This window comes from Xiphophorus hellerii, chromosome 22 (genome assembly GCF_003331165.1).
Source record: "Xiphophorus hellerii strain 12219 chromosome 22, Xiphophorus_hellerii-4.1, whole genome shotgun sequence".
Taxonomy (NCBI): Eukaryota; Metazoa; Chordata; class Actinopteri; order Cyprinodontiformes; family Poeciliidae; genus Xiphophorus; species Xiphophorus hellerii.
Window position 1 is genome coordinate 24,801,341 of NC_045693.1, and position 27,242 is coordinate 24,828,582.

The 27,242-nt window shown below is 38.7% G+C and overlaps 3 protein-coding genes across 7 annotated transcripts in view; 2 read left to right on the plus strand and 1 right to left on the minus strand.

Annotated features, from left to right (window-relative positions):
* Window positions 1-27,242, plus strand: part of wdpcp (WD repeat containing planar cell polarity effector) — a 102,614-nt gene that overhangs the window by 54,488 nt on the left and 20,884 nt on the right. For 4 of the 5 annotated variants that reach the window (XM_032553705.1, XM_032553708.1, XM_032553706.1 and 1 more), the window contains 4 exons: window positions 4,271-4,862; window positions 20,871-21,059; window positions 21,911-22,034; window positions 23,517-23,580. In XM_032553705.1, the coding sequence (XP_032409596.1) occupies window positions 4,271-4,862; window positions 20,871-21,059; window positions 21,911-22,034; window positions 23,517-23,580 (969 nt within the window). The remainder of the gene's footprint in view (window positions 1-4,270; window positions 4,863-20,870; window positions 21,060-21,910; window positions 22,035-23,516; window positions 23,581-27,242) is intronic. The other variant, XM_032553709.1, reaches the window with a different exon arrangement.
* Window positions 12,024-14,818, plus strand: LOC116713524 (uncharacterized). Its single transcript, XM_032553710.1, has 3 exons — window positions 12,024-12,965; window positions 13,217-13,330; window positions 13,716-14,818. Exons 1-3 carry the CDS (start codon window positions 12,051-12,053, stop codon window positions 14,799-14,801), a joined length of 2,115 nt encoding a protein of 704 aa, XP_032409601.1. The 5' UTR covers window positions 12,024-12,050; the 3' UTR covers window positions 14,802-14,818.
* On the minus strand, window positions 15,437-18,574 carry LOC116713525 (uncharacterized). Its single transcript, XM_032553711.1, has 2 exons — window positions 17,646-18,574; window positions 15,437-16,382 (listed from the first exon to the last, which is right to left on the minus strand). The coding sequence occupies exons 1-2, from the start codon at window positions 18,480-18,482 to the stop codon at window positions 16,056-16,058; spliced, it is 1,164 nt and encodes a 387-aa protein (XP_032409602.1). The 5' UTR covers window positions 18,483-18,574; the 3' UTR covers window positions 15,437-16,055.

Sequence of the window (27,242 nt, forward strand, 5' to 3'; positions counted from 1 at the left end):
GCTTTATCTTTCACGCCACGGAGGGGGAGAAAGGGTGCCGGCGAGAAGGAGGGAGGAAGAATAGAGAAGAATAGTTTTGACCAGTCACTGAAACCAATAACCAGGAGAAAGCTACTTAGTAGAGGTCTCTCTCTGCCTCTCTGTCTCCTTCTCCTCTCGTCTCCGCTCTCTTTGCATCTCTTCTCGCCGTGCCTTTCTCCGTTTCTTCCTTTCTCTTGCGCTTTGCCTCACAATTCTTTTTTATTTCCTCTTTCTTATCGTCTTTTGTGTACGTTTCCCTCTGTCTTCAATATTTTTTGTCCTTTTCTGACCTTAATCCTCCTTTTTCTACATTATACGCTTAGAATTATTTGATACGTTTCACATTCTCATTTTCAGCTAGAAGCTCAGGAGAGTTCACTGGCTGACAGAGCTTTAGCTGTGTGTATGCTTGTAATCTACTATGTAAATTGTAAAGAGAATATATGAAGAAGGTTTAATGCTTCCAGAGCTGATTTGTTTTTTTATTACCATAGTGCTAAAGAGTGCTATGCTGAAGTCATCTAACTCTTTGCAGTTTTTTTGTTTTGCAAAATAACACCACAAACATCTCAATTTATTCAGATTTGGTTTGGTAGCCAAAGACATAGTAGCAGAGAATTGTAGAAAGAAAACTATTTTTACAAAAAAAAAATTGAAAAGTGTAGCTTTTGAAACATTTACTCTGCTGCTCCTAAACAAAAGCCAGTGCTATCATATGTAAAGTCACAAAATGTGGAAAACGTTATAGAGTTGTGAATAATTTTGCAAAGGCCTGTATAGTTTTTATTATTACTTAGAAACTGTGGAGTACTCATTACTTTTACAAATTTAGAACACACTTAGAAAGTCCAGAGAATACTTATATTTATCTAGCAACCCAGAACAGGGATTAGAACTTGGAAAACAGAAAAACTACCTTAGCAACTGCTTTTTAGACTCCTGTTCTTCCAACCCAGAAAAGAAATTAGACCAGAGGATACTTACTTATACTTATCTACCAACCCTGAGTAGGAGTATTTACTTTGGATCAACATTATTCGCTTTTTCTTCTTTTGCTCTTTCCTTTGGTTTGTTATTTTGCTTGTATTTCCTTTTAAATCCTGAAAAGCACTTTGTATTGCCTTGTTGCTGAAAATGTGCTATATAAATAAAATTACCTTTACCTTTATATCACTTTATATCTGTGGATTATTAATCATACAGACACGACTGTTTTTAGACTAAAATATTTACAGTAGGTAAGCTCATGTATCTCCTTAAAGCCTAAGAAGCTGTGAAATATTTTCTTTTTTTGTTGAAAAAAAAACAAAGGCTGGGATAATTTACAAACTACAAGTAACTACTGTTACTACTGTTACTAGTAACTACTGCAGTAGTTACTTAACACACTCTTAGGTGTGCTAAGAGTGACCTGGTCCCTTCCAAAGGTCATCGGGACCGCTCCAGTCTAAAATCGGGGATATTTAACATATTTGATTGTCTTGACTGAGAAAAAACGAGAACACAGCCTGTTGAATGTGACATGTAGCCAATCAGAAAGTGAGGTGAAACATGGAAGGGAATCCAAAATACACAAGGCAAAACAACTGTCATGGCACACCAGAAAGTCTGGTGGATGTCAGAGACATCTTTTGCTATTTTACTCTGAATTAACTATAGTCCACAAACTATCGCTGTTGCTTCTTCCCAGTCGGCCATGTTCGTTCACTCTGAACTCCCATTTGGTCTCGAGAGGTTTTGCGAGATTTTCTGTCTGACGTTTGAATGTTGGTGAGTGAAATTGGCTTGTGCGTGGTGTGTTGCTCCTGCTGTGTGACTCGATACCGCAAACTGTTTTACCAACATTTTTTATCATCATGTACTGTATGTGGTCTCAGGTTTTGAAAATTGGACGACAATTTTAAAATCTTGCGAGAACCAAGCATTAGTGGGACTGAAATAGGCCCCACTAATGGGAAAGCTGACTGTGACAGCTTTCTGTTAGACTAGTCAATGGGTCCTTTCCTGTAGTGTGCTTGCATGCTTGTTTATTCAATGCATATGTCGCTTTATCCCCACTGCAATGTAGCTCTCACAGGGATAGACCACCTTTTACCGGAATCGAGCCCCTCTTACCTGATGCCTCAAATAAACACACACATTGACACACAGCATTCACCCCCTGCGGAGCAGCAGGAGCTTGCTCTATGGGGATTATAGAGAAGGGAGGAAAAAAAGCTTTCGGGAGGACAGTCATCTGCTTCTTTCCTGCTGTAGACCATGGGCAGGGGGAAGCAGGCAGGGGGAAAAAAAGCTTTCCTCCTTCTAAGTCTCTTTTTGGCAATGCCTGCCAAAAAACTGGGCCGAGCAGCTTTGCAAAAGGAAAGGAAGGCAGGCAGGCAGCCGATCCCTCTTTCTGTCTACACGGCAAAAAGAAATGAGCTCATTTAGCCAAAGCTGCCACGGTCAATGCAAGGCTCTGATAGAGGCTTTGGTAAGGTGAAATCCCTTATAAAAGGCTCTGTTAGTGACTGTTGGACTGCTGTTTATCGCGGGCTGTTGTCTCCTCCTGCGGTTTCTGGTTCAAGGTGGGTGTTTCATCAAAAACCGTGACATGGACTGTCTTCTGAGCTGTCAGTTTCCTTAGCAGGGTCTTTGTGCCTGCAACCTGGTTGTAGTCCAGAGACAAATAATCGTCATTCTGGATTTTCATCTTTGGCCAAAGACTCTGAGGTTTCCTTGTATATCACACGAAGCAGGTTTTATTTCGCTGTCATTTTCTAATGCTGAGCTCCTGGCTCCTTGCAGAGGTAAACAGTGGTGGTTGTTTATCACTTTGTGCCAAGCCGTGCCATGCCCAGGGAGAAGATGTTGTTGACCTTGAGTTAAAATAGAGCTCTTATCATTAGCTGTCTTGATTGACAGCAGGGTGTTTATGAGGGTGGAAGACCTTGTTTTTGCTTAATCTCTTGGGGTTTAGAGCTGCTTCCAAGAGGTGACTTGGTTCTATCTGTCATGCTCTCTCTTTCCTTTGGTCTTCTTCCTTTTTTGTTCAAAAACTGTAAATTTAGTAATAACATTACTCCATATAAATATAGAACTATACTATAACTATGTTACTATACTATGCTATACATGATATAGAAATGTCTGTATTGATTGCCTTGTCATGCTGACATGCACTCCAAAAGTTTAGTTTGGGGAATAATTAGTTGCAAACTACGGCTCACATTTACTGTTGACTCCAGATATTTATCTATACTGTATAGATAAATATCTGGAGTTACACCATATATGGTGTATGGTGTATAAAGGTGTGTACAATCTTTTATACACTTAAAGATTGTGTATGAAAGGCACAATCTTTTCTTTACACAGTCTGACATTATATTAGACTAAGCTTTTCCTGTCTTCGGCTGTTTTTATACCTCATAGTCCAGTAGACTCCGTTTGATTAGGGACCAAAGTTCCAACAAGTATTTTATTTTCAGCTGGTGCGGGTTAGTTTGACACTAACCGGATTTGGTTAGTGTCAAACTAACCAAATGAAGGAGGTGACACAAACACATCTGGAGAAGTCATAAGCACTACATTCTTCTTCACGAAATTTTAGCAGTTGTAGGATTTCTCTTTTGTCTTTGGTAAAAGACTTCAAGCCATTTCTCCTGCTAGCGCTAGACTCTTGCGTTTGTTTTCATTGAATTTACCCAGTATGCCCTGCTCCATAATACACTTAAAGCTTTTGGAGAAGCCTTGGTGTTCACATATGCATTTGACCTAAACATTGATGCGACTAGAAACCTAGTTCACTTTTTTGGTCCTCGTCAGAGTTCGATTACTCGTTCACACCTCCCCAAGCGAACTGGACTTTCTAGCAAATTAACTGGAATACGATTAAAGCGGACTGAAACTTTGTGTGACTCTTAAACCCCACATAATCTGACTGTGTGACACCAGTTTTGTCTGAGAACTTTCTGATAACCAAATTGTTGCTTGATTAAAGTATGTTTATGAATAACTATCTTTGGCCAGGTTCAGAAGTGCAATTCTGCCTCTCTACATCTTTTATAAACACTCAAAAGTAATCCTGGCTGGTTTCACCTCTAATCATTTTGCCACGACATGTATGGTGTAACCCAGGTCTTTTAGGGGGTAAAAAAACGTTTTGACAGGAATGATGTCCGTAGAAGCAAAATATGGAGAGCTCAGAGTTGGATTGAGACTTTAAATTATCTGGATCAAATTCTGTTTCTTGATTTTTAAACCACAGGTTCTTTGCTCTGTCCGGACGACAGGCAACCCCCTGGACTGCTGCTTCAGCCATCTTCAGCACTACCAGATGCTGACAGTGGAGTTACCCGCAGGACCTCAAGGACTGTCTGCTGTTACCTGTGTGTATGAATGTGCACGAGGGCGCCTGCATCGCACATCCATCACTTCCATCCCTCTGCCATCACTTCCTCTCTCCTGCTCTCGTCACCCATGTGAGACCACTCTCCTCCTAGGCTTGAGGGACTCCTCCTTAGTGCTCTACGACCACAGACGGGCGGTATCGGTCTTGGCCTCCTGCCCTGTACCGCCCTCGTACATGGCCTGGCACCCTGCGGGGGCTGTTGCCATTATGGTGGGGGGACAGGAGGAAGTGATGTGCTTTGATGTGGGCTTGGCACCTTTAAACATGGCTCTGGTAGCAGAAGAAGCCGCTCCAGCAGCTACCTTGAGACTAACTCAGCACCTGAACTGCTCTGGAGGACTGGCTGGACTGCAGTGGGGAGCTGGTTTGGATGGTGGACCTGAGGGGACAGATACTCTGACTTTGGTCTTTAATGGAGGACCATTAGCTGCCTTGAAATTCAGACTAGGTAAGTAAACAAAAGATCTTTAGGGTGCATTCACATCTGCCCTATTTAGTCCACTTTAATCCAACTCTAATTAATTTGCCTAGAAAATCCGGTTTGTTGGGGAGGTGTGAATGCGTAATGAAACGCTGATTCAAACCAATAAAAACCAACTCTAGTCCACAAACCCTAAAAACTAGGTCTCGATTTGATTGAAGTGAACTCTGGTCCAGTTCCAATACATCGGAGAATGCCAAGTATTATCAGGACGCGGGAAAGACATTTTGGATAAATACAATCAAAACAAACTCTTGAGTCTAGCTCAAGCACGAGAATTGTGGTCTCTTACAAAAGAGAAATCCTACAACCACTAAAAACTGTCACCACTCAATTTTTGTGTACATTTTGTGACAAAGGAAGTTGCATTCATATCTTCCTCAGAAGTTTTTGTGTCATTTCCTTCAGTGGTTCTTGGTGCAGTGCCACCACAGATTAGGGGGAGGTGAACAGGTTTTTGGATCATTTGACTGTGTAAAACAATCCAATCAACCATGATCAACCAGATCCTGTCCTCTTGAAAGTTTGCAACTATAATATCACCTGCTGCATTTTTACAGTAAATATCAGATCACTGACTGTCACCTCCGTTTGAACCAGGCGCCCTCTTTGCTTTGAGTCTTCCTGGTCTGTTGTTGATCTGAACCCACCTCCTCACTGCAGAAAGAAGTTAATTTGCCTGGGAGGTTAGCAGGAGTCACGCTCTCAGAGGTCATTCAATAATCGCCCTGGGGCACAAGCTCCCACGCCCCCCAGGTGCATTCTGGGATGCATTTTTCCGATAAATCGTTTACAGTGGCTGCACAGTCCCTCAGGGACCCTAGATAAAGTTTGCCAATCAAAGTTTTTTGCGCCACAGCCACCTATCCTTTTAACACACTCGCTGTGGTTCCCATACACACTTTAGGCATCTTTAATTGTAACTTTAGAAAGAAGATGTCACAGTGGCACGGAGCAATGCTGAAGTTTGAAGGCAGGAGCGTTGAAGTGGGGGAGGAAGGTGGAGAACGTGTGTTCGTGTATGTGTGTGCGCGCACAAGGGGGAGGTGGGTCTTCCAACAATAGCTTACTCTCCTCTGATCACCTGCCAAGGTTTCTGATGAAGGAAGTCACTGCACGTCTTTTCTCTATGATAATTCCACCAACACACGCACGCAAGTGTGTGTATTTTTCTATTTCTGTGCTTCTTTGCACACACACAAACACACACACCCTCCAACCCGTTTGTTCGTTGCTTGTGCTCCCTTTCTGTATTGACTTGTTTCATGCAGCCCGCTACATGACAGAAGGAGCGAGTCGGAAAGGCGGCGTGGAAGAAAGACTTGGCCATGCTCCAAGTTCTCCCTTTTTTTTTCCCCCCCTCTGGAGGCAGGCCTCCCTAGCACCACCCCCACACCCACCCCCCAGCCTGCACCACGTTATCTCATCTGGGCACACGTTGGCCGTTACTGGGCCTGCACCGATACACGGTGTAGGGAAGCCGACCACGAAATGTGCTGCACCAAAGGGAAAATAGTCGTTTCCCCCCTAAACCCCCCAGCACTGGAACGAAGTAAAACATTTCAGATGGGTAAAGGACATAATGATGTAACTCAGTGTGCACAGAGTGTGTAAAAAAAATGAGAAAGATCCCAAAGCTACATGAAAAAATATATAATTTAACAGAAAATCAGCTCTAATGTACAAAATAATGCCTGATTCAAAATTTGAATCAGGCATCATACAGGCAGCATATCAGCTTTCATTCGACGGCTGTAAAAAATTGTCTTTTTTTAGTTTTTGATATCCGTTCACACTTTCATTGTATAATTCACATCGATGGATTAATTTCCCAAAATGCTCACAACTGATTTTGATCATAGTGATAATCCAACCTATGACCAAAGATAATATGTAGGCAGAGAAAACACACCTGAGAACGGAGTTTGCAACTGCGGTGTTTTTTATTAAATATGAAACGCAGAGTGTTTCCATTGCAGTTTTGTGAAATACATTCATTTTGATGCAGAAGAAAAAACTTTTTATCAAAAAACCAGGAGTTTGTTTTATCAACTAGCATGTTTCCATTAAGCAAATATATTTTCATGATTGCAATTTGTGCAATTTTATGCTCAGTGGAAGCACTTGTAACACATCGCAGAGTGAAAATGATGAATCCTGCGTTGGAAGATCATTTCTCCTGTACAGGTTTTAAAAATCTGTTTGTGTTACATTTTCCTACAGATATTCAACACAAAATTTATGTTGTGTTTTTTGTAAAGTTGACACACGTGCCCACTTTGTGGATTGATACTATTTCTTTATATTAATCTCTAAACTAAAATAACAGTGGAGTCGTTTTATAAGTTTTCCCCTTCCTTATGATTACAAACCAAGATCGGAAGTAGACAGCTGTTTTCCTCATGGAAGAACCGAAATATCAGCTTAAGAGGAGTAAAGGTTGGGCCTAAAACTAACAAAACCTGTAGAAGATAGTTTTCCTGGAGAGGGCTATTGCCTGTAGAGACCATGAATGTTTTGAATGTTTTTCTCTTTGTCTTTTCACAAAATAGTTCCCGTTTTTCTATCAACCATATTTTGCCAACAAATAACCCTTTCAAACCGACCACTTCCTGCTTTTTGACGCGTTAACCGTCATGGATGAATGGTTGAGTAGAGCGTCGCTTTGACACATATCTGCTAATTTGGCTACATGACCCACTCGCTTGGATGCTAACAGATGTAACAATGGTAGGTGAACTTTGACCCCTTCAATTTAAGGAGTCCTGATTCAAGGTGACATGCACATCTCATGGTAAAATAGGAAGTCTCTTACAACTTTTCAAGATCTCAGTATTAGCTCTTGATTTTTTGTTCTGGACATGCCAGTTTTCAGTTCAGTTTTTTTTAAATGTTTCAGATTATTTTGCAATACCAGATTATCAGTCTTGGTTGCTGTATTTATTCCAGTGGTTTCCCCTTCAGTGGAGCTGTAACAAGTGGAACCTTAGAGCAGATTTAAGATTTTCTTTCTCATTGTAAACTTTAAACTTCAATGGAACATTGAATTTAATTTGCTCCATAATTGTTTGAAATGAACCAAACAAGATATTTTTGTCCTGTTTGCATAATTTGACTGTTTTTTGAGTTTAACATTTTGCTGACAATGTGATTGCAGTCTCTTCTTTGACGCTTACTAGTAGTTTTTTTCTCTTAGCTGGCCAATTGAATTAGTGTAGACAGGTGTGAGAGGAAGCTAACGAGACCTTAATGCCACAAAGATCTATTGTTTCTGCTCAAAGTTTAGTTAGAGCTGCAGTCGACGCCCAGGGCCAGCCCTTTTGCACACAGTCACACACAAACAGCACCCTCAAACACAAACAAGCTGATGTATTAGCCACATTAGCCATCTCTTTAGGGGATTTGGAGGATTGCTAATTGCCAGCTTGTCATTTTAATTGCCCTTACCACCACCCACCATCCCCCATCTGACTCATACACACATGAATACACACAACTTCTTTAACAAGACATCCAGCAGCCTGCTGCACTGACAGTAAACCTGTGTAGCCAATGCTATGCTCACTAATCACAACCTTCTTTTTGGTAAATATTTTATCGTTATATCAGAAAGCTTTGTCAAATGACTAATAAACAATACTGTGCAATAAACTTTTCTCCGTATTTGTACCTTCTAAGGAGTCAAATATCCAGGTAATCCTTTAAAGTTGTCTTAATCAACAGTTCTTCAGGCTTTCTGCTTGGTCTCTTTAGCAATTTTCAGAGGAAATTTTTTTTAAGCTGCTTAACACTGACCTGTGAATCATTCAAGGCATAAATTGGCACCTAGGTCACAGTTTGTTCTAATTTCTTTTGATTCATCTTTTGAACATATCAATTTTGAACAGTGTTTAGCAGACAAAATGGTATTTCAGCTAAAAAAATTTGAATCCTGAAGATCATCAGCTGTGAATGATGCATTGTAAAGCTACAACTTTCAAAGAAGACCGCCACTTAAAACCTTTTTTTGTTTGTTTTTTTAACAAACAAACAACCAATATATATATATATATATATATATATATATATATATATATATATATATATATATATATATACTGTATATATACAGTACAGACCAAAAGTTTGGACACACCTTTCTAATTCAATGGGTTTTCTTTATTTTCATGACTATTTATAAGGCAAGAAATCCCACTTATTAACCTGACAGGGCACTACGGAGCCCCTAAGGGGACATGGAGAGAAAAAAAAAGGAAAGAAATCCCGACTTATTATCTCGAGATCCCGACTTATTATCTCGAGATCCCGACTTATTATCTCGAGATCCCGAGATCCCGACTTATTATCTCGAGATCCCGACTTATTATCTCGAGATCCCGACTTATTATCTCGAGATCCCGACTTATTATCCCGACTTATTATCTCGAGATCCCGACTTATTATCTCGAGATCCCGACTTATTATCTCGAGATCCCGACTTATTATCTCGAGATCCCGACATCAGTACATAACGACCTAATCACAGTGATGGAGGACACCCACCCATGGGGTAGATATATAGATTTTTATTTCGAGCTTGGGCTTGAGTATAAACACATTAAATCAGTGCTTGACAGCAGACATGGATTTAGTATTAGTGAGAGACATCTGAAGAGAGTTTTCAGAGCGCGGGGACTCATTCGGCGCAAGTCCTTTTCCGACTTGGCAGTTTTGGTAGAATTCATTAATAACCAGCTACAGTCCTCTGGACAGCTTCACGGTTACCGATGGATGTACGCTAAATGCAGAGAGCATGGACTTCGTGTGAGAAAAGAAGATGTGCGCTTTGTGTTGAAGGAATTGGATCCCCAAGGGGTGGCACTGAGGCAGGCAAGACGTCTCAGACGGAGAAATTACTTTTCAAAGGGACCAAACTTCATCTGGCACATGGACTCCTACGACAAACTTAAACCATATGGAATATGCATCAACGCAAGTATTGATGGGTTTTCAAGAAAAATAATCTGGCTTAATGCTTACACAACAAGTAGTAATCCAAAGGTGATCGGGGGGTATTACATCGAAGCGGTGCAGCGTTTAAATGGCTGCCCTAGAGTTGTACGTGGTGATCTTGGAACCGAAAATGGCCATGTGAGAAGTTTCCAGCGTTTCCTTGTACCAACGGAACCAAACGAGACCCTTGACAGTTACCTGGAAGGAGCAAGTACAGCTAATCAAAGAATTGAATATTGGTGGCGTTTCCTTCGTAACCAGTGTGTGGAGTTCTGGTTGTCCCTTTTTGGAGACATCAGAGACAACGGTTACTTTGATGGTGGATTTTTAGACAAAAACCTTCTTCAGTTTTGCTGCATGGGGATCATACAGGTGAGTTAATCTTAATAATTTATTTATGTTTGGATAATAATAGCAAACTGAGATCCTAGAGGGATTACTTGTTTTTAAACACAGCGGATGCTGCGCAACTTAACTGCAGCAAGAGCCGGTGGCCGGTGCTCGCACACGCATCCGCTGTGTTTCCAAACAAATAGTCCCAACGTAGTTCATTTGACATTCAGATCAAATAATAAAGTCATACCAGAACTCTGGAGAACTCAACAGAATAGCGAGATCAGTCTACTTTGGACCGAGGACACATTATGGGTTCCAAAGTGTGGTTATATTCTACAAAAAAAGACTAGGACCCAAACAAAGCTTGAATCACAATAAAGGGAACAAATCCTTCCAACGTCCCAAAAAATTAACACACATCATGCAAATGACTATTGAATGTAAAGTGTTTGACATGTTGCTTAGCCGTGATCCTCAGGGAGGTCTGAGGGTCCCTGGGGGAGGAATGGACTCTGGCTCTTCTGCCAGGCAAGTTTAGATGCTTCCATATCAAGGTTATTGTTTTAATATCAGCTCTGTACTGTATGAATAGTCTCAATCTCAGTTATATGTACAGTCAAATTCAATAAATTAGAATTTGGGATGAGTATTGTCAAATTAAAAGCACTTTAAAATAACCTTAAAGCAGGAGTTTAGTGTTTTTATTGGTGTGATGTATGTCTACAACTTTCAAAGAAGACCGCCACTTAAAACCTTTTTTTGTTTGTTTTTTTAACAAACAAACAACCAATATATATATATATATATATATATATATATATATATATATATATATATATATATATATATACTGTATATATACAGTACAGACCAAAAGTTTGGACACACCTTTCTAATTCAATGGGTTTTCTTTATTTTCATGACTATTTATAAGGCAAGAAATCCCACTTATTAACCTGACAGGGCACTACGGAGCCCCTAAGGGGACATGGAGAGAAAAAAAAAGGAAAGAAATCCCGACTTATTATCTCGAGATCCCGACTTATTATCTCGAGATCCCGACTTATTATCTCGAGATCCCGAGATCCCGACTTATTATCTCGAGATCCCGACTTATTATCTCGAGATCCCGACTTATTATCTCGAGATCCCGACTTATTATCCCGACTTATTATCTCGAGATCCCGACTTATTATCTCGAGATCCCGACTTATTATCTCGAGATCCCGACTTATTATCCCGACTTATTATCTCGAGATCCCGCGACATTTCTGAAAAATCGCGAGTTACTTTTTTGGGGGGGAAAGGCATGTTTTTATGCGGTAAACGTGGGGGAGTGTGTCTACATTGATTATGGAGGACGACTTATATCATTTTCTGCGGTCCAGAGATGTCCCAGAGGAGGATATCATGCACATGCAAAGAGACAAGGTAAATATAATCGCATAAAACATTGTTTGATAAATATCCGCTCAGTGAAAAACTACGTTTGATAGCCTTAGCTAAGAACCGCTTTGTATTTTATCAAGAAAAACTTGTTTTATCTGTTAAAGTTTGACCACACATTCTACAATTTGTCTTCAAAGAAGGGGGTTACTATGGCAACGGCACAACAAATTATGCGACCCATAACTAGCAGCGATAGTGCTACACAAGAAGTCTTCGCATGGCTTTCTGAAATACAACTATTACTATATATATATATATATATATATATATATATATATATATATATATATATATATATATATAAAGATGTGGATGTCTTTATTATAATTATTTTTTTATTTTTTATGTCTCCAGGTGGACAAGGCTGTGCTGTCTATAATGACAGACGAACAGATGACCAATTACATCACTTCATATGGTGACAGAATAGCAGTTCTGTCTTTTTGTCAGCAAAGTACACTTATTGCAGAAAAAGATACTCTTCTCCAGAACTTAAGAGATAAAATTGGAGCACGGAAAATGAGATCTAGGACCAAAAGAGCTGTTTGTAGCACATCTGGTTTGTTCCAAATGCAAGGGGTGGAGATGGCAAGAGGAAGAAGCAAGGCAGCAGGGAGGACTTTGAGAAAAATTGAAATTGGGTGGCTTCATTTTCACATTGATGAATACCAACAAGTGAGAACAAGAAATGGTGGAGGAACGAGGCATGCAACAGTGGATAAAAGTACAACTGTTTCTCAAATTCTTGAAATGGGAAAGGAGCTTTTTTTTCCAGATGGGACCTCCACCAAAGGGGTAATTGAAGACTTTCTTTTTGAAGTTTGTGACTTCAAAAAAAATCTGATTTCTTTAGATGAAACAGTCGGAAATCTTTATGAAAAAACCAAGCTGAAGCTTCTACGGTTTTACATGTGCACAAAGAAAGAAGAAACAGTTCAGTATTCATCTGAAGAAGATTGTCAAAGTCCTGAACAACCAAATGACATGGATTCAACCCCAACAGCTAGAAAAGGATCTTTTGGTGAAATGGAGGATTGTGATGATCAAACTTTGAATCACCTAGACTCTTCCTACAACCATTCTGGAGTTGTTGATTTTACAGATCCACCTCATTCTGGATCCACACCTCGGCAGCCCCAGCCCTTCAGCTCTGAAAATTCTGGATCTGTTCCACACATGGATGAGGGAGACACGGTTGTATGGAATCCTGAAGAGGACCTAATTGGATTGGATGATGACAGTGACATAGTCGTTGTAACACTAAATTATGACAACACTGAAGAAGTTGTACAGGTAAGATCAGAAACGCTTTGGCGTGATACGATTTAGATACTTATAGAAGTGATATGTGACATTTGAATTGAGGTAAAATAGTAACATATTATTTGGTAGAATTTACATAGTTTTTTTGTGATGTATTTTTAATCAACTGTGAAATAAATATCTATCTTAAGGCAAAGGTATGAATAGTTTAACACTTGTGTTGTGTGCTGTAATCAAACATAACTTTATATATTACAATACTGTACAACTTTGTCATTCAGGACGATCTCAGCAGTCCCTTTGGACACGGTTCCCCGATACTGTTGCCTTCAGCCAGGAGTCTCTTCTCACCACAAATGCAAACCAGTAATATGGAGGCAGGACAAACTGGCCAGGTGAAATGGACACAGTCAATACAACCCAGAGCTCATTTTCTCCTCTGTAATGAACTACTCAGTACCACCTTTTTTTTAAAGGTCATGCAATTATTACATCTTTTGAATTTAATACATATTTTTTTACTGAATTGAATATATATTTTTCATTTAATTGAATTGGTATTTTCTATTTAATTAAAAAAAATCATATGAAAGTATTAAAGTATGGATTAAGCAGAAGGGTTAGTGTTCCACCAGATCTTCCAAAGTTCTACAAATTAGCTTGGTAATCATAACATAGTAATGAAGAGAATATTAACAAACAAATGTCCAATCTGTTTGTAGAAATCTTATATTTGTATCTGTGTTGTTAATAATGGTTATTGCTTTATCTTTTACCCAGGACTCTGGCTTGATTCCACCCGAAGATTCTCACCCAAGTTCAAGCGGTCTACTGCCCCAATCTGTTTCAGCTGGTAACTCAGAAAATCTAGCAAACCATCTACATGTGTCAATTCGCAGGATCAAGGTTGTGGAAGATCTTTTGGCTGTGTTTATGGAAAACAACCTTTTGAATCAGACTTTAAAAATGGAGTTTGTGAATGAAAGAGCAATCGATGATGCTGGGGTATCAAGGGAGGTTTACACTGCATTTTGGGAGCAGTTTTTGGAACAGTGTGAGGGTGAAACAGAGCGAGTTCCCAGGTTGAGGCCTGACTTTTGTGAGTCTGAATGGCAAGCCATTGGACACATTTGGGTCAAAGGATTTCTAGACCATGGAGTCATTCCAGTGAGGCTATCGAAAGCTTTCATTTTAGCTTGTGTCCATGGAATTGAATCAGTGGATGATGATGTATTGATCCCATCATTTCTCAACTACCTCCCTCTAGTAGAGAGATCAGCTGTTGAGAAGGCTCTACAGGGCACCATGGATCAAGGTGATGAAGAGGACTTGCTAGACCTCTTCACAAGGATGGGGTCCCACTTCCTGCCTCCCAATGAGAACATTCAGCAGGCCATTGAAACCATGGCTCACAAGGCAATTCTTCAAGAGCCAAAGTATATATTGGATTGCTTCTCCACATCCATGGCATGTGTACAAGTGGAACTTGCTGACAAGAAAAGTCTGTTGTCTTTGTATGAAAAAAAGAAGGCCTCAGGTAAAAGACTGTTACAGCTGTTTGAATCAGCAAATGTGACGCTGTCCCAGAGAGAACAGACAACCTTTAACCACCTTCAACGTTTTGTAAAAAATGCTGATGAAGACAAGGCCGAAAAAATACTGCGTTTCTGCACCGGCTCTTCTGTAATCTGTGTTGACAAAATTCTCATTTGTTTCAACACTGAAACCGGGCTTAATAGAAGGCCTGTTGCTCGCACCTGTGGAGCTACCCTAGAACTTCCTTGCACTTATAGTTCTTACCCAGACTTTCGCACAGAGTTCGACAACATCCTCTCCAGTAATTACTTTGAAATGGACATAATTTGAAGTTGATGGGAGGTATTTACAGCATCTTTTTGTTTTGGTTGGAAATTTTGAATGCAGTTTTTTTTTTCTAAATTTCATATTTAAATATTTAATGCATTCAGTCATATAGCAATTGATTTTATGTTTTCATGGTTTGGCTGTATGTTTTTGTTACTTTACATTTCAATTGTATTTATTTTCAAAGATACCTTGTGAATAATACAAATTAATGTAAAAATTACTTTTCCGCAAGATTTTAAGATCTTGTTTTAAGTAAATAATTCCTTAATATTGATCAAAAAGTACTGTTTATATTGGAAGATTATTTAACTTATAACAAGATATTTTTCCTATAAGTTAATTTATCTGCCAATACAGCAAGTACTTTCTCATCAATATTAAAGAATTACTTACTTAAAACTCTATATGTTGCTGAAAAGTTACTTTTAAGTTAATTTGTCTTATTTTAAGTGTAATAGGATATTTTCACTAGAAACTAGACCAGAATTACTTATTAAGATTTTGTTTTTCAATGTATGAAGAAGTGCTCCTTTGATTTTATCATATTCTAACCCCTTTTTTTGTAATTAAACAGAAATGTGTTCTCATTTTCTTTCAAGATGCTGTACTACAAGACCGATCTGTTGATGTAGCCTTTGTGCAATGTTGCTTTAAGCAGAGTTTGTTCTTTCAGTAAGGTTTACTGTTTAAGCTTTTAGATGTTTTTACAGATTTTTTAAAAAGTTCATAATTGTGTTTACAACCCTTATTAACTTCAGAGGCAAGAAATATGCATTTTGCTTTGTATCATGTTGATTGTTTCAAATACTTTTCCTTTCTTTATAGCATTTCAAATTTTAAAAAGTTAATTAATGCAACATTTATTTTAAAAATAGAATGGCAGGACAGAGTTTATCACTTAAAAGAAGCATTTTGTTTTGATCACAGAATTACATTTTCAGATAAATATTATTTATACTAAATACCCTTATTTTCCTTTTATGTTTATCTTTGTTTGACAAGTAAATATTTGCTTTCACAGAGTTTATTTTGATCTGAAACAGATATTGCATATTTACAAAATGGTTAGAAGCAGTTGAATAAACTGGCAGTTCATGAAACTCAAATGAACAATACATTTCTTCATTGTCCCTTCTAGAGAACATAATGAAATACTTTTGAAAGAAAAGAAACACAGTTTGTTTACATCTGCATGCCATTCTAAGTGGGCTTGTAAAGGTGCTGAAAAATGTTCTTGCTTGCAGTCAGCACATTTTAAAGTGATGCAATGATTGCCTCTCTTAGATGCATATACAAGTTCAAAGCCTGGTAAGCGTCTGTGGGTAAGGTCAGATGGGACTCTGCCATAAGGATGTTGCAGAGGTCAAAGACATCTGGATCACATGGTTTGGTCAGTCGAGAAATGCACTCATTTTTGCATACTTCAACATGTTCCTCTTCAACAAGGCAAAGAAAGTCTCTTGTCCTGTAGAGCTCAGGTAATGCATACATCACATTGGGTCGACCACTGGGGACATTTCTGTTGTTTGATGGCCTGATGGAGTGTGCATTCCAAACCTGGGCAGTATCATCCAGCTCATCCTGTCACAAAGAACACATGAATATGAGAATCATACACACTCATCTGTCTTAAAATTAGTAAATTATAAGAGTCATAAATAGGGATAGGAATTCCTAAAAACTTTGCAATACCAATTTCATTATGATTATTAATTATTGATTTTATTTTCATCAATTCTCAATGAGTTAGAGAATAAAGTCCTTAATTTAAAATTTGCACCATGTTGTATTCAATTCAAACAAAACTGAAGGTGGCTTAAAAAAGAAGAATCCTGCAGTTAGATTACAATTTTAACATGAAATTCAACTTTTTGCACATCAACAATGTTTGCGAACACAATTTTGCATGTTTCACATCTCAGGAAAAATCTTTCAAGACTTACAGTGTCTCCAGCTATGGTTAAACACATTATTATATGTGTATTGTTATTTAAACATCTGAGAAAGCTAAGCAACTTCAAGTATGCAAGATCAAATCATGGTCATACTGATTTATTTAGTCCACTGCTTAAACTAGTGGACTTAACACATAGCATTTATGTGTTAATGAAAATGATGTCTTGCTTACAGCTAAGGAAAATATAACATTTTAGATTAGAATATTACATCACACCAATAAAAACACTAAACTCCTGCTTTAAGGTTATTTTAAAGTGCTTTTAATTTGACAATACTCATCCCAAATTCTAATTTATTGAATTTGACTGTACATATAACTGAGATTGAGACTATTCATACAGTACAGAGCTGATATTAAAACAATAACCTTGATATGGAAGCATCTAAACTTGCCTGGCAGAAGAGCCAGAGTCCATTCCTCCCCCAGGGACCCTCAGACCTCCCTGAGGATCACGGCTAAGCAACATGTCAAACACTTTACATTCAATAGTCATTTGCATGATGTGTGTTAATTTTTTGGGACGTTGGAAGGATTTGTTCCCTTTATTGTGATTCAAGCTTTGTTTGGGTCCTAGTCTTTTTTTGTAGAATATAACCACACTTTGGAACCCATAATGTGTCCTCGGTCCAAAGTAGACTGATCTCGCTATTCTGTTGAGTTCTCCAGAGTTCTGGTATGACTTTATTATTTGATCTGAATGTCAAATGAACTACGTTGGGACTATTTGTTTGGAAACACAGCGGATGCGTGTGCGAGCACCGGCCACCGGCTCTTGCTGCAGTTAAGTTGCGCAGCATCCGCTGTGTTTAAAAACAAGTAATCCCTCTAGGATCTCAGTTTGCTATTATTATCCAAACATAAATAAATTATTAAGATTAACTCACCTGTATGATCCCCATGCAGCAAAACTGAAGAAGGTTTTTGTCTAAAAATCCACCATCAAAGTAACCGTTGTCTCTGATGTCTCCAAAAAGGGACAACCAGAACTCCACACACTGGTTACGAAGGAAACGCCACCAATATTCAATTCTTTGATTAGCTGTACTTGCTCCTTCCAGGTAACTGTCAAGGGTCTCGTTTGGTTCCGTTGGTACAAGGAAACGCTGGAAACTTCTCACATGGCCATTTTCGGTTCCAAGATCACCACGTACAACTCTAGGGCAGCCATTTAAACGCTGCACCGCTTCGATGTAATACCCCCCGATCACCTTTGGATTACTACTTGTTGTGTAAGCATTAAGCCAGATTATTTTTCTTGAAAACCCATCAATACTTGCGTTGATGCATATTCCATATGGTTTAAGTTTGTCGTAGGAGTCCATGTGCCAGATGAAGTTTGGTCCCTTTGAAAAGTAATTTCTCCGTCTGAGACGTCTTGCCTGCCTCAGTGCCACCCCTTGGGGATCCAATTCCTTCAACACAAAGCGCACATCTTCTTTTCTCACACGAAGTCCATGCTCTCTGCATTTAGCGTACATCCATCGGTAACCGTGAAGCTGTCCAGAGGACTGTAGCTGGTTATTAATGAATTCTACCAAAACTGCCAAGTCGGAAAAGGACTTGCGCCGAATGAGTCCCCGCGCTCTGAAAACTCTCTTCAGATGTCTCTCACTAATACTAAATCCATGTCTGCTGTCAAGCACTGATTTAATGTGTTTATACTCAAGCCCAAGCTCGAAATAAAAATCTATATATCTACCCCATGGGTGGGTGTCCTCCATCACTGTGATTAGGTCGTTATGTACTGATGTCGGGATCTCGAGATAATAAGTCGGGATCTCGAGATAATAAGTCGGGATCTCGAGATAATAAGTCGGGATAATAAGTCGGGATCTCGAGATAATAAGTCGGGATCTCGGGATCTCGAGATAATAAGTCGGGATCTCGAGATAATAAGTCGGGATCTCGAGATAATAAGTCGGGATAATAAGTCGGGATCTCGAGATAATAAGTCGGGATCTCGGGATCTCGAGATAATAAGTCGGGATCTCGAGATAATAAGTCGGGATCTCGAGATAATAAGTCGGGATTTCTTTCCTTTTTTTTTCTCTCCATGTCCCCTTAGGGGCTCCGTAGTGCACAGCTATGAAGTGAAAACCATTTCAGGTGACTACCTCTTGAAGCTCATCAAGAAAATGCAGAGCGTGTGCAAAGCAGTAATCACAGCAAAAGGTTGCTACTTTGAAGAAACTAGAATATAAGGGGTATTTTCAGTTGTTTTACACTTTTTTGTTTAGTGCATATTTCCACATGTGTTATTCATAGTTTTGATGCCTTCAGTGTGAATCTACAATGTCAATAGTCATGAAAATAAAGGAAACTCATTGAATTAAAAGGTGTGTCCAAACTTTTGGTCTGTACTGTATATATATATGATCAATGTACTGTTTCTTCTCAGTTAATCAGTTAATCTAGAGGTTGTTTTACCTCAGAAGAAAGCTATTTTCTTTAAAAATTATTTGTAATAAACATGTTTAGATTCTGCATAAATCAAACTAAATTAGAAACTTTTTGTAATCTAAAGTATGAATTGTGTGTATAAAGTGCAACCCATATCATGACCGAAATTGATCAAATGAAGCCCTTCCGAACTAGAAATCAACTAGAGATTAAAAAAATAAATAAAAATAGGTCTGAGTTCGGTCATTAGTGTCAGTTTATATCTGTCTATTACAACCTTTACTTAGAATGTCATGATGCAGATTAATATTTTCTCTTTATTAATGTTTTTATTATCATATCTTTATTTAACAACCTGTCCAGGGTGAACCCCGCCTCCCGCCCGGAACGTTAGCTGGAGATAGGCACCAGCACCTCCTGACCGCACTAGAGACAAGGGTGTTAGAAAATGGATGGATGGATGGATTTTTATTTAACCAGGCAAAAACTGATTAACAAACTTCTTACCTGGCTAGGCCTTTTGAGGGAAAAGGAGGTGTGTGTATTGTTTATGAGTATTTGGTTTAAATCTAGTTTAAATACTAATACCATCTTAATGAACACAATAAAATGATATAAAGGTGTGTCTCAGTGTTAAAAAGGAGAAAACATAGCAGACGGTTACCTCAGAGGTCTCTTTAACTATTTAAATCAGCTTATGGTTTCTGATTTGGCTAAAGCATTCCTTCTGCTCTTCTATAACCCACCATTAACTATACGCTGTTGTGATTCACTCACGGTGGAACATTATTTACCTGTGGCATTCAACGCCTTCATTTCCTGTACCGTGGCTTTTAAATGTCACACAACATACACACCTATGACCTTCTCCTGGACAGAATGAGACACCTCTGCCCCTGGCAACAACACAAAACATTGTCATTCCATTATTCAGTAGAGTCCCGATCTGCTCACATGAACACACTCATACAACCAAAGCATAAAGAATCAACTTTTAGAGTTCCTCAGATGATGTCTGAGAGAGTCAGGATATCAAAAGAAAGACAACCTCCAATGCCACTGCAGGTCGTCCACGATGGCATAAACAGGTTTTCTTCTTTCTTCTCAACATTACCAGGGAGAAGTTTCAACACTGCCACAGTATTTGTATTTGTAGCACATGTGTTAGCATCCGCAAGGGAAACAAAAATAATTAGATAATCCAGAAATGTTCTACATTAGTTTTTGTTCGTGTTGACACTAACTTAACAGTAACAGCATAAACCCAGTTTTTCAGTTCACAAAAGCATTTAAAGTGGAACTAACCTTGATGTAAAAACATAACGCCGTCCCCAAACCAGTTTTGAAGAATTCTACCAAAATGGACGGAGCCAGGAGATACAGGGGCCAGGGGGCGTGGCCAAGTGTCAGGATGTGTGGATGGGGTTGAGAGGAGCTAACTTTCCCTCCATCCAGGACTTACTCAGATCTAGCCTAGGGTAAAAAAAAGGCAGCTAACATTTCTGCAGACCCCACACATCCTGGAACACAAACTGTTTAATGTCACAACAATCATACTTTTTACTTCCTTTATTTAAAAAAAAAAAAGGCTGAAAATAGTTTAATATTCATACTTTAGATCTGTACACCAATCTCAAACTCTTTGTTCACGCACACGGTCTTGACCAGTAAAACTGATTCTGAATGTGAACTCTGACCTTACGTGGCAGGAGCTCTAACTGGAGGCCAGCTGGGCCATGTGGAGTTGTTGCAGCAGCGGCTCCGTTGCGGTCAGGTCAGAGAGGCCCTGGGCATCCTGGAGGCCATGGACTGGAGCACCATGGGGGACAAGAGCTACCAAGGCCTGAGCTCTGTGACCAACCACCTGCTGAGACTGCCGCTCAACGCAGACAGGGAAGGTGAGGCCGTGGGTTACACTATTTGTTTTAGGCTACCATGACTGTCAGAAAATTTGGTTGTCAGTTAGTTAAAAATATTTTCCATAGAAAATCTTTCTAGTCCTGTGGATGTCTGCAACCTCTGTTGAAATGCCAGATTGTTATGATGTAAAAACACCCCTTTTTAAGTAAGACCATTTTACTTTTGGTCTTACTGTCAGCACGCTGCAAAAACACAAAATCTTACAAAGTTTTTTTTTTTTTGTTTAGTTCCTGTGCAAATATCTTAGTACAATTGAAATAAGACTAAACCACTGGTGTCAAACTCCAGTCCTCAAGCAGTTTTTAGATGTGCCACAGGTACAAAACACTGGAATGAAATGGCTTAATTACCTCAGTTCTCCAGAGTCTTGCTTATGACCTAATTATTCTGTTCAGGTGTGGTGCAGCAGAGGCACATCTGAAAGTTGCAGGACAGCGGCCCTCGAGGACTGGAGTTTGACACCCCTGGACTAAACTAACTTACAAGTAACTTTTCAGCAAGATATAGGAGCTTATTTTAAGCCAATGATTTGTAAGTATTGATTTTAAAAAACACTAGTACCAATGGCAGATTATTTAAGTTATATCAAAGACATTTCCCCATGTTACAAGTGAAATAATCTGCCAGTGAAACTAGTAGTTTTCATCAGTATTAAGGAATTATTGACTAAAAACAAGCTCATTTGTCTTACTTGTAAGTTACTTTCATCTTAGTTAAAGTGTACAAAAACTAGAAACTGTCTAGAAACTAGACAAAAAAAACAAAAAAACTTTTTAAGCAGTTTTCAGGATGTTGACATTAAACCAAAACACTCCCAACCTTTGTGCAGCCCAGCTGGAAGCGGCCCTGCAGGTGTTTTACGCCCCGGCTGCCCCTCTGTCCGATACAGTGATACTGGAGTACAGGGAACCGGTCACCAAGTACGCTCGCCGCCTTTTTCACCACCTCCTCAGGTAACGCAACCTTCTCCGTCATGCTGCTGCTGCTTTGCTCTTAATTTAATGCACTGAGGGAGAAATTGACTTTGTGTGGTCCACTTCAGCTTCTGTTAGGCCTGCCACAGTAAGCAATAAACCAACTAGTTTCATGGCAGATTAAAGTGAGCTCAATCATTTCTCTTTAACAGGTGTTAGAGAGAAGCTCCCCTTTGATATTGTTGGAAGAATACTGCAAATATTTGAAACCCAGTACAATTTAGTTAGGTTGCACTACCCGCCACTTTTGCATGCTTTCCCTGTCTAAGCTGAATGACTAAAATTTCTAAAATGCCATTTTGGTTACAAAAGCTTAATTATCCATCTTAGTTATTGTTACTTTGTTTTTTTATTTTATATATTTCAAATATTTTCCAGTTCCAGTGTTAAATATTGTTTAGAAATTAATGCATTTTGTATCTTTTAGAGAGTATACTTTTCTTAATATACCATTATTATTATTGTATTAGTTGAAAATGGCGTCAAAATAACATTATTATTATTGTTTATCGCATAGTTTCTGTGGCAATTTATTATCCTGCAAAATGTGTTATTGTGACAGGCTTAGCTTCTACAGAGCACTTCTTGAAATAAAACAAAAGCTGTACTTCCAGGTAGGCTGCAGTTCAGTGATGTGCAGTGTAAAAACCCATATACAGAGTATTTTTAAAACACTACTGGAGCATGTTGTTGAGTTTATCAGTGCGCAGGGGAAAATAACAAGTGTCCAAAAATGACAACGAGTGAAAGAAACAAATTTAACACTCCCTATTTTCCTCTCGCTTGTATTATTTCAACATTTCTAAATAAAGGACGTCGCTTCTGAATGTCATCAGTCACACACGCGCTGATGCAGCTTTGAGTCATTCACGAGGCAGAGCAGCGCTCACTCAGACCTGTTTTACTGTTGTTTCATTTTCCCTTCTGCCATGAGAGCCTTTTGAAACGCCTGTTTGACTGAAATAGACCCTGTTGTTCCCACACACTGCCGCTCACTGCTCTCCATTTAGCAATTACCTCCGTTTTCCTCCCTTGTACCAGAGCTGGAGTGTTGTTTGGCATCCCTCCTCCTCTCTTATCACCTACCTGCATTCTTTTTCTCTCCATCAGCATCAAATAAAGAAAGCCTCCACTCTCTGCTTGTTTATTTGTTTCATGTTGGATGTGTTCAGGGAAAGTTAGGCTGTTTTGCGTCTTTCTCTCTCTCTCCCTTTCTCTGTCTTTGTCTCTTTTTCTCTCTCCTCTTTCTCTTGGCTTTATTCTGGATAATAACAAAAGTGCTCGCTATTTACTGTTCTCTTATTGGCAGAGATTTGTGTGCATATCTATGGATTTAGGTAAAGCTCGGAGAAAAATGTACGTCAGGCTGATTCATCTATAAATTTCCTCTAGTTGCTTTTGTTAAACAGATATTAGTCGGTTTTAGTTTTCCAGCTCTTATCGTCTCTGCTTTCTTTGCAGGCATCAGCGTTTTGAGAAGGCCTTCCTCCTCGCTGTTGACTTGGAAGCTCGAGATTTGTTCATGGTGAGCTAAAAGACATTTTTTGTTTCAGATAGTGGTTTGAAAGCAAAACAGAACTAAAATCTGTATAATAAATTTTTAAAACGTGTTGACTGAAATTCCCATTTGAAAATTGTAAATATTTTTGATTTTGAATGACATACACAGTTTTGAGCTCACATTTCTTATCCTTTTTGTGAATGCTTGTGTTTTGGATAAAATGATGCTGTGTCTATCCTCTGTCTCTTCTATCTGCTCACATGCACACTGCTGCTTCTTACATACATAACCATAACATTTAAGACTAGTGACAGTCTTCTGTGCTACACATAAAAACTGATTAAGGCAGGCCAGCACACCTCAGAGGGTGCAGAATGAGAAGACAAAAGCAGAACTTGTGCTACAATCTTTGCTTTACTTGGTGTCGCCCTTAAGATGTGCTGATGACGCCCAGTGCTGGACGGTGAATGTCACTCCGTATCTGTATGAATTGTAACATTTGATCATTTTCAGCACTAAAATATGTTTTACACTGAACCAGATCTCATTATTTCTCAAGATAATGACACTGAAGGCTTTTGGTTGAGTCCTGGAACTGGTAAACGGACCTGGGTGGTGCACAGAAAGGAAAATTGGTGCACTGCAAAACTTGCGTGAAGTGTAAAAGTCGCCAGACAGATTGGCTATAAAGTCGCCATAAATATTTTATACCAGTTTCATACCAATTTGTGTTTGTCCCATCTGTGTTACCATAAAAAGATAACTGCATTTCATTTCACTCTTATAAAATCTAAGGTTTTCAACTCACAAAAAAGTTTAACATCTATTTGTTGTTTATCCACAAAATAGTGGAACTAAAAAAAAACTAAGGTATAAGTTATAGATATTTCCATTTTTAAATTTCATGTCTTAGAGATTTTTTGCAGAAAACTATGTACTCTTCTAAAACTTTTGCTGAAATCAACCTAAGTTGCCATTATTGTAGCAGAAAACTACTTAAATGGGCAATTTCTTTTTTTTACAGAAAACTATCTAGGTTGACATATTTGCAGAAAATTTACCCAAGTGGCCAGAATTTTTACAGAAAATTACCTGAGTGGCCGAACTTTTTGCACAGAGCTACCTACAGTAGGTTGCCAGAACATTTGTAGAAAACTACCTAAGAGTTTGTCAGACCATCTAGTCTGATGAAACTAAAATAAAAGCTTTTGGCCTGAACTCCAAGCATCTTGACTAAAGAAAAACAGGTACTATTCTTCACTTGGCTAATTTTGTCCATATTGTGTAGCATTGTGGTGGCTGCATTATACTCTGGTGATGGGTTACAGTTGCAGGAGGAGTTGACAAGTCTAAACAGAGATTAAGATGACAGCAGGAAAATACAGAATGCCCGGAAACTCAGAATAAGAGTAACTAGTCTCCCAACACAACAACGACCCAAAGAGCACAGTTAGCATAACAATAGAGTGGCTAAGGAGCACTCTGTGAATATTCTTGACAGCAGCTGGAGCACATGCTCCAAATCCAATTGAGAATTATGTAAACACATAAAAGTGACTGTTTATTTATAAGTGTTCAAGTTGGGTTAACGTGCGAAGATCTGCAATGAAAAATGGTTGAAAATCTCCCAAAATAAATCTACAAAATAACTATTCATAAGATTTTTTTGATTTATTTATTTTTGGTTTGTTTTTTTTATATTTTATTTTTAATAAATTAGTTTTAAAAAAAGCCTGATTCACTGAAAAAATAAATGTAATGCATTTTTAACCTGTCACAAAATGTGGAAATGGTGTGAATATTTTCTGGAAGCACTACAAATGAAACTGGCCATGCCGTTGTTCTAGCATCACGGGTAATCGTTCATTCATCTTTTATTATCTATATAGTAAAATAACATTAGATTTTTTAAGACCTAAAATTGGTGTCTCATACAAACAATATTGCATTTTTACTTTAATTGGCAAAAAGCAAGCCACAGCAAGTTCTGAAAAAAAAATCTCACCTTGTTGCACCATTTATAGAAGAACTAGAGGTTTAGAAAGTGTGGATATTTATCTTCCAAAACATAAAACCTTAGAGTTAAAATGACCTTTTAAATTGATTACCATATTGTGTTATTGACGTTAAACAGATTAGGCCTAACTGATTAATATTTGGCCTCCAGAGGATTAGATATCGGCTCAGTCACCGGCGCCTTTTAGAAAAGCTTCCTGCAGGCCCCTTAGTGCCATGCACCCTATTTTAGTTGTTCATTCACTGTTAAACCCTTCTTACTTGCATTTGCACATGACTTGTAACCCACAAAAGTGTGTGTATGTGTGTGTTGCATGTCAGAGAGCAGGTGTGATCTCAGTGTGGCCCCTGCCTTTTCACAACCTCCATGGCCTCCGCTCGGCCTTCTGCCTCTCCTCTCATCTACCTCTAACTTCTTTCTTCCACGTGTTTCTGTAGGTGTCTTTTCCTCTTTTCTCCCCCTTTTTAACATTGGGCCCCCCCTTTTTTTCTTTTTGCTCCATGCTTCAGCAGCACAAACACAAAAACACTCACTCATGCTCCTCTCTGTCCCTCAATCACTCTGATAGCGCCGCTTCCAATTCCCTCCCCACTAATAGGCAGGGCTGCGGGGAAGCCGAATTGAAAAGGTGGAGTCAAGCCGGTGAACCTTGAAAGAGTGGAGGAAAGAGGGGGCAGAGAGGAAAGAGGAGGGGTTGGTTAGATAGAAGGTCAACAATAAATTTAAGATTGTTTTTTTTTTTTTCAATCAAACAGGTTGGAGTGAAACTTCTCTGTTACTTATCAAAGGTGTAAAGAAATGAGCACACTAATTTCTGCCTGTTCCTCTTAATGTGTGAGATGGAGTGCATCAGACAGATGGAGGTGGCTTCATCCGCCTCCTTCAAGCTGCATTTACTTTTTTAACAAAACCTATTATTTAAAAGAATAAATTGTAAACAAATCTTTATGCTTCTAATACAAATTCTTTCAGGTTCTTGACCAGAAAATGGGGATTTCAATTCTAAATTGAACAGACAAATAAAATGTGGGTTTGTAGGACCTAATGAATTCCTGCCAACTAATCCCCAAAGATCAGACATAAACATAGAAACATCCCACCACGACGTTTGACAAAAGCTGAGTTTTTCTTCAATGTGGAGGTTTCAAGCAGTCATGTTGGACAGTTCTGCTTCCCTGTTTGGTCCCACATTTACAATAATAATAATAATAATAATAATAAAGAAATGGTTGTTTTTTTTTAGATGAATACAGTGTGTATCAGATTTAATCTTAAGAATTCAAATACAGCTACTTTAGTAAGAATTTACAAAATTTACCTTATTTGTTCCTGGTTGAACAGCTCTGTTTGTTTGTGTGTGAGAACTTGAAAAGAATATGTAAAAATAAGTATGTACAATGATATTTAATGGAGTGTTGTAATACCTCTAGGACATAGGTTGTCCAAAGCACAACAAGCAGTAACAATTTTGTAGAAAACTCTTTTCCTCACCATCACATTGAAGCAGCAGAGGGATACGTAGCTAACAAAGTGGAAATCTGGTGATAAACTCTTGAGATAAAATTAAAAATGACCAAATTTCCTTCTTCATGCCTATGGCCTCTAACTGACAATGTCCTTTCAAAAGTAGTGGGAGCTTCTCCAATGTTTCTGTGACCGTGTTTTAGCG